At 49.1% G+C, this 7,487-nt stretch overlaps 1 protein-coding gene across 3 annotated transcripts in view; it reads left to right on the top strand.

Annotated features, from left to right (window-relative positions):
* The window catches only part of LOC116098715 (WD repeat-containing protein 91), a 27,544-nt gene that overhangs the window by 13,133 nt on the left and 6,924 nt on the right, over positions 1-7,487 (top strand). For 2 of the 3 annotated variants that reach the window (XM_031381515.1, XM_031381517.1), the window contains exons 5-10: positions 379-572; positions 1,398-1,548; positions 3,500-3,594; positions 3,728-3,896; positions 5,969-6,077; positions 6,709-6,821. In XM_031381515.1, the coding sequence (XP_031237375.1) occupies positions 379-572; positions 1,398-1,548; positions 3,500-3,594; positions 3,728-3,896; positions 5,969-6,077; positions 6,709-6,821 (831 nt within the window). The remainder of the gene's footprint in view (positions 1-378; positions 573-1,397; positions 1,549-3,499; positions 3,595-3,727; positions 3,897-5,968; positions 6,078-6,708; positions 6,822-7,487) is intronic. The other variant, XM_031381516.1, reaches the window with a different exon arrangement.

The raw sequence follows: 7,487 nt of genomic DNA, 5'->3' as shown, positions 1-7,487 counted from the left end.
TGATTTCCACCAATTTTGAAAAGTGATGTGGAAGCATAAGCCAAATAAATAAAACCTTTCCTTTTCAACTTGTTTTGGTCGTGGTGTTTCATCATAGCAATAGTAAACCTGACTCAGACATTACCCTCTGTTTGGCCTGCGTCAAGACACAGCTATACCATTTGAGAGGGCAAGAGCCCAGCCCTCTCTGCAGCTAGGGTCTGTGAGAGAGGGTTGCAGTTTCCAGGGAGCGGGCACCCCACTCTTCCCAGGGGAGCTGTGCGTAGCTCTCGGGCTCAGAGCTGACCTCCTGTGGCAGTCACCACCTGTAGTCATCTAGTATGTTTTTATGGTGGAGGAGAGAGACCCTTTCTAAGCTGACATTCCACGCTTTGCCAGTCACAGTGTGCAGAGAAGAAGCCAGAAGGCAGTGGCCCAGAGGCTGAGCCCTGCCTGGAACTCCACATGGGGCCAGTAGAAGTACTGGCCCGGGTGTCCACAGCAGGTTCTGAGGGAGACCGCCCCGAGCAGCCCTTCATAGTGCTGAGCCAAGAAGAATATGGGGAACACCATTCATCCATCATGCACTGCAGGTAGGCTGGGGGGGAGTTAGGGTGGAGGTGGGGGTGGGATTCCAGGCAGCGCATGAGAGTGTTAGTAACAGAAGTGTCCCTGAAAGGGTCAGTAGAGTCGTGCGGGATGCTACGTTTATAGTGGTCGCCCCCAGACCACTCAGTTTTATTGGCTTCATGTTAACATTTGGATGGAAAATTTTACCATGTGTAAGTTTGTATTTAAACTTAGTGAAAGCCTGGCCGTGAAGAACCAACCCTCAGGGCACAGGCAGCTTCCTGTTTTGACACTCCTGATGTGCTTGGCACTTGGGTTGATCCCAGAGCCTCCTGAGGGAAGAGCTCCAAATTTCAGATGGCAGGTTCGCATCACTAAGGGCACACACTCTGCAAATCTGCTGCTGTTGAGCTCCCATGTTCACTGCAGGGCCTTGCGTGGTACAGTGCGTATTATCATTCCTCCATCTGCTTATTTTTATTTCTTACTGTGTGCCTGTATGGTTGTTGTGTGTATAAGTGTACACATGCATGTAGAGGTCAAAGGACAACTCCTGGGAATTGGTTCCTTTACATTTACGTGGGCTCCAGGGTATCTAAGTCAGGTCTCCAGGCTTCTGCAGTATGCATCTTTACTTTAATGAGAAAGATGAGCCATCTTTTGGTGCCCTATAGTATTTCTTGGACAAATGAATGTTTCTAGAGTTGTCTACCACATACCCTTTACTTGTAGGCTGTGAGCATCATTTTTAATGCATTTGGAAAGTTGGGATAGTATCATTGTTGGGATCAATGTTGGCCCAAGGTGACAAGGCCAGGACACTAATGCCTCCCTTTGTCCTGTCACAGAGTGGACTGCTCTGGTAGGAGAGTGGCCAGCTTAGACGTAGATGGAGTCATCAAGGTGTGGTCCTTCAATCCCATCATGCAGACCAAAGCGTCCTCCATTTCTAAGTCACCACTGCTCTCCCTAGAGTGGGCCACCAAGCGAGACAGGCTGGTAAGTGACACTGTGCGGGCAAAGCTTGTTCTGTGCTTCCATAAGAAGTTCTTAGAAGCTCTTAACAGGCCAAGCTGAGGAGGTAAGCTGAATCTCATCCCCAACACCATCATGGGGCCCAGGACCAAACATCTAGGCCCTAGCCTGGCTGATTCCTGCCAGGGGTGGCAGTGAAGTTATTCCTGCAGGTTGTGGAAGACTATCCTGTCTGCTGGTGTGTCTCAGGAGACCCTGGCTTCCAATCACCCCTCTGCCCATGTTTCTGATACATTCTTAATACACACAATTCTCTCGTTAAGACCTGATTGTCCTGGCCCAATGAGCTGCAGCTTATGAAGGCAGCGCTCTAGCTTGTGCCTTCCACAGGCCCCATTTCTTGGGAGTGGCCCAGTGTTGGTTTTCCCACTGGATTTTCTATTTTGAGGCAGGGTTTGCCATTAAGGTGTTAAAATTGATTGTTCCTAGCCCAGCAGACAGGCACTGATTTTTCTGAATGTCTAGGAAACAGAGGAAGGAATTGCCTTCATAGGATGTGCTCAGGACTCTCCCTGAACTGGTGTCCGCTTGCCAGGTGGGTGTGGATGCCATTGCCTAGCTAATATTCCTGGGGATACCCCACACGTGGAGGGAGGCGCTCTGGCATTAATTTGTTATTTTCTTCTATGCTTTTACCCAAATGAAGTCCTGAGTCCCAGAGGCGGGGAGGACGCACTCTGCGTCCTTCTGGAGGCCTTGATGGAACCAGAATCAGAGGTGTCCCTGGGAAGGCAAATGGAACAGCCGCCTCAGCCCCACGCCTAGCCAGGGCTACAGAAGGGTAGAGAAAGTAGGAGCGAGCAGGAAGGGTTGGAACAGCTGGGATTTAAAGCTGAAAGGGAAGGAGCGAAAGATCAGAGGGTCTGAGGTTACTAGTCCAGAATATCTCTGAGTGCTTCTTCTCTTCCAGAGATTGCATAGAAAGTCTGTTTTCTGTTGCTGTAACAACGTGCTCGAAGCTGGGTGTATCACAAAGAAAAGAAGTTTCTCTAGCCTGCAGTTCTGTAGAACACGGCTCCAGCATCTGCTCAGTTCTTGTGAGGGCTCCCGAGTTTGGCTGGTGCACCTACATTATGATGGGAGCTCATGCCAGAGGGAAAGATCCACAGCGAGACACAGGACACCAGAGAGGGGATTAGGGGCAAAGCTTGCTCTTAACAACTCTCAAGAGAGAATGCATTCACTTTGAGCCCATCATTAATTCCCGTGGGAGTGACTCCCTCAGCTGCCTGCCCCCAGTGGTCCAATCGCCTCTTTTTATCCCACCTCTTCAGTATCCTACCCCTCTCACTTCAAAATACTGCTTAAACTTCTTGACTTAATGACATTGTTTTTTTTTTTTTAATTAATCAGCCAGCCAGTAGTGTTATAAGCCTTTAATCCTGGCACTAGGGAAGCAGAAGCAGGTGGATTTATTGAGTTAGGGGCCAGCCTGGTCTACAGAGTAAGTTTCAGGACAGCCAGGGCTACATAAAGAAACCCTGTCTCAAAACTTAAAAAAAAAAAAAAAAAAAAAAAAAAATCGAATCTTCATGTTTTATCTGCATGGATGTCTATGTGTATGTCATATGTGTCTGGTGCCTGAGGAGGTAGAAGAGGGCATCAGATCTCCTGGGACTGTAGTTTTAGATGGTTGTAAGATGCTATGCAGATTCTGGGAATGGGACATGGGTCTTTCGGAAGAGCAGCCTGTGCTCTTAACCAGTGATCCATCTCTCCAGCCCCTCTTCATGGCATTTTAAGTGAGGTCTGTTGTAGCCAGAGTTTTTCTGGCTACCTGGACAAGTAGATAAGGAACTTACCCATGCAGTCTACCCAGCTGTACACTATATGGGAGTGGGCCCAGCCTCTCTCACCATGGTAGTCCTCCCCCTGACCCTTGTCCTCCTCAGCCTCTTGTGTCTTCTCATTTCAGCTCCTGCTGGGCAGTGGTGTAGGGACGGTGCGTCTTTATGATACAGAAGCCAAGAAGAACCTCTGTGAAATCAACATCAATGATGACATGCCCAGGTGAGCGGGAACCTCCCGTGCACTGGAAGGCCTCCGACTGCTACAGTTGCTTTATGGGCCCCACCTCCTGGAGCGGGAGTCACCTCAGAGCCTGCGGTGGTGATTGTCTGACCCGGGCCTGTGTATATTGCAGAATCCTGTCTCTCGCCTGCAGCCCCAACGGGGCCTCCTTCGTCTGTTCAGCCGCAGCTCCGAGCCTTACCTCCCAGACAGACTCCATAGCCCTGGATATCGGCAGCAAAGGCATGAACCAGGTTCCTGGCAAGCTGTTGCTGTGGGATACAAAAACCATGAAGCAGCAGGTACGGGATCTGTCTGTGGGTCTCCGGGCTCTGGGCATACTGCCTGGAGGAAACCCCGTGTGGAGGGCACAAATGCCCACGCTCTCTGTGTTTTTGATGAGTCTTCTCCCTTCTCCTCTCCGTCCTAATACGCATGAGCCCTTCTCAAGTCTGTTGCCTTTTTCCCTTCACAGAGATTGTGTCTTGAATTTTGGGTTGCTGTCTCCTTACAGCTTACCAGGTGCCTTAGCACATGCGCAGTTGCACATGCATGCAGCCTAGTTCTACTTCTTGGGCTTTCAGACTTTATGTGTGTGGAATTGCAGGGTGCCAGTTTTTTTTTTCCCCCCAGAATTCTGTATTCTAGTTGGAAACAGGTCTATCCTCTAACTCTGGCTCTGTCTTCTCTGGCAGCGTGTGGGGAAATCAAGAGGTTGGCTCTTGGTATAGCTCTCCCCTTCTGTCTGGCTGTTAAGATCTTACCTGAGTATCTCAGTGTGGATTTTCTAAGCTAAACAATGTTTTTTAAAACTCTCACTAGTTGTGGTAGTGCATGCCTGCACACTTAGCACTTGGGAGGCTGAGGCAGGAGGAGCAAGAGTTTAGGTTAGCCTCCAATACATGAGACCCTGCCTCTAAATAAAAAACCAAAATTCCCACCCTCAATAAATAAATAAAGGTAAATAAGATTAAAATTACAGTTTTTTTTTTTTGTTTGTTTGTTTCCTGGATGAGAGGATTTGTGTCTTTGTCCAGTTCTGGGAAATTCTTGTTTGTATTCTTTCCAGTGTTGACATGTCACTGGTTCTCCCTTGCCTTCTAGAACACCAGCTTGACAGTCTTAGGACTCTTCCCTTGTCTCCCTTCACTATCTTCATGACATCATTTCCTCAGCTTTGACAGTGCAGGTATCCCCAGTGTCCCATCTTTAATTAGCCTGTGGGGACATTCACTGCAGATTCTGTTTCTCATCTCCAGGAATGCAGCGCCATCTTTACACACAGGCTTGCTCATGCAGCCGTCTGCTCTGTCGTCCGTCCTCACATTTTGAAAGCTTTGGAGTTCTGCTGATCCCATCCCGTTTCTGCTCCCTGCTGTTTTTGAGGATGCCTGCTCCTCTCTTACCTTCTTATGTCCTGTGAATTTCTACCTCAGGCTTTTGTTTCTGGCCCTTTATCCTTAGGGATACAAGCCTCATTGTGTACGGGGAGCTGCATTTCTCTGAAAAGGACTTGCTTTCACTTCGGCTAGGTGCCCAGAGGCTCTACCAACCACTGACAACTTTGAAATCCATTCTCAGACTACACAGGGATTGTGAATTTGGTTGTAAACCCACACTAGCCTGAGGTTATGCTTAGCAGAGAGGTGCATTTTCTTGGCACTTTCTGTGAAGTTCTAGCTCATTCTTGCTTTTCGGAGGATCTTGCTTTTTGGAGTCTTAGCTGCATGTGGGGATTGGTCAGACCTTTCACTTTGGGCTCAGGCTTCTGAGGGTTTCATGTCTATTGGTTTCACCGGACCACAGGGCTCTCACCCTCCTCTTGTCTCTGGTCTCAGCAGACTCCTTTATTTGCAGGTCACTACTGTGCTTGTGTGTGAATGACGTCATCTGACATCAGCCTTGCAGCTTTAGTCCCTAGAGGGTTCTGCATTGTTGGAATGCTGTTCCTCATTTTCAGATTATATCCCTAGATCTCATGTATACCTCTGGCCTTGTTAGGTCCTGTGGATGTTGGGCTCCGTAGGAAGGGACGGGAGCAGCTTTGGGATGTGGGTGTCCTGTGTCACTCAGGGCTGCCTACTGTGAAAGGCAGCTGATGGACAGCTAGTTCCTGCTGGCTACAGGAGTGTTCAGTAAGACTGAGCTTGGAGTCCACTCGAGAAGGAAAAGCCTGGGCTGCTGAGGTATGGTTACTCATCACTGCTCTGACGTGGGTTGTCTGCCTCAGTGCAGTGCTAGGCCCAATGGCATGACCTGTCAGAAGAGCACACAGATGCTCAGATCGTTTTTTCAGAAGCAAGCCTTGGCAGGGAGAGCCAGTAGGGTCTGCATTGGACTGACCCATCAATGGTGCTTCCGTCTGTATTCCCAGCTTCAGTTCTCGCTGGACCCAGAGCCCATTGCCATCAACTGCACAGCTTTCAACCACAATGGGAACCTGCTGGTCACAGGGGCAGCTGATGGAGTCATCCGGCTCTTCGGTAAGTAAGTGTGCTGCGGCAATCCTGATTCCCTCCTTAAGTGACCCAGCTGGGGCCAAGGCCATTGCAAAAGCCGGTTTCAAAAGCATGTTGTAGAGCTTGACTTTGGTCAGTGTCTTCAAAACTTCCACAACAGTCCGCTTGTATGTGCTTACTGTCTGTAGACAGGGGACAGGGCAGAACTCAATAGTCCTTTGACCTTGAGCTGATTGACCTGAGTCCTTGTCACCTGTGTGGGTTACAAGAGGTCACAGGAGAACAGTGCCATCCTATTCATGTGCTATAAGGTGGCTTGTCTCCTGTCTCCAGGAAGATAGGCCTAGGCTCTAAAATGAAATAAGGTGACACCTATGTAATAGATCTCCATGGTACCGGGGGCAGTTATAGAAGTGTAAGAGGAAGGACTTCTGTCTCCCTAAACGTATAGGAACCTCACTCAGGTGAGCTCTGTCCCCAAGGATTTCCCAGCCTTCCCTTTGACCAAATCAGGGGGCTGCTCAGAGGCGGGTGGCCTGGAAGGGTCAGTATTTTTCTGACCCAGGAGGCCCCTGGCCTCTAAAGCAGCTGCCACAGAGGGTAAGGGGTCCTGTTATGCACTGAGGGCTTACCAGGTGTGCCCTTGCTCTCTCAGACATGCAGCAGCATGAGTGTGCTATGAGCTGGAAGGCCCACTGTGGAGAGGTCTACTCTGTGGAATTCAGCTGTGATGAGAATGCTGTGTACAGCATCGGCGAGGACGGCAAGGTAGGTGCCAACAGTGTTGGTGGTGGCTGGACTGTCCGTCCATGAGCTCTGTGACCGGGGACTTCTTTCTGCCTCCCTTCGGCAAAATAAGGACACATAGAAGTCTACCTCACAGCATCTTCGTGGGGTTCAGTGAGTGCAGTAGGACTTGGCTGTTCTTGTAGATGGGAGTTCCATATCCTTCTTCCTAGTTGTAGCAAAACTGACTCATGTGACCAGAGATGGAACCACATTTGGGGGAAGATATTCTTTGGTGAGTGTGGTTGGTCATGGTCACAAGACAGTGCTTGGGGTTTGCTGACGAGCTGGAATAAGTGTCCTAATGGGAAACAGATCTGAGCAGAGCCCAAAGAAGTAAAAAGTAAACAAACTCCCCTCTCCTAAGTCAGCATAAGACAAGGCGTGTGTAGATTTCCTCTGTGGAGGGGTTAGGAAGTAGGAAGGACAGTGGCCTTGGACTGAAGTCGGGGGCAGGCAGAAGTAGGAGAAAGACTTAGTTGTCTCATAAACCCCATAAAACTGTGGGCTTTTATACTGTTCATATTCGCCACTGAAGACAGTGACTGGAAAACCAGTGTCTGTCTGTCTGTCTGTCTGTCTGTCTATGTATCTACTTATGCATGTATGTATATATGTATATATATATGTATGTATGTATCCATCCAT

This window comes from Mastomys coucha, unplaced genomic scaffold (assembly GCF_008632895.1).
Source record: "Mastomys coucha isolate ucsf_1 unplaced genomic scaffold, UCSF_Mcou_1 pScaffold20, whole genome shotgun sequence".
In the NCBI taxonomy this organism is placed as follows: domain Eukaryota; kingdom Metazoa; phylum Chordata; class Mammalia; order Rodentia; family Muridae; genus Mastomys; species Mastomys coucha.
Note: the sequence above shows the minus strand (reverse complement) of the source record. Positions and strands in the feature narration are given on the sequence as shown.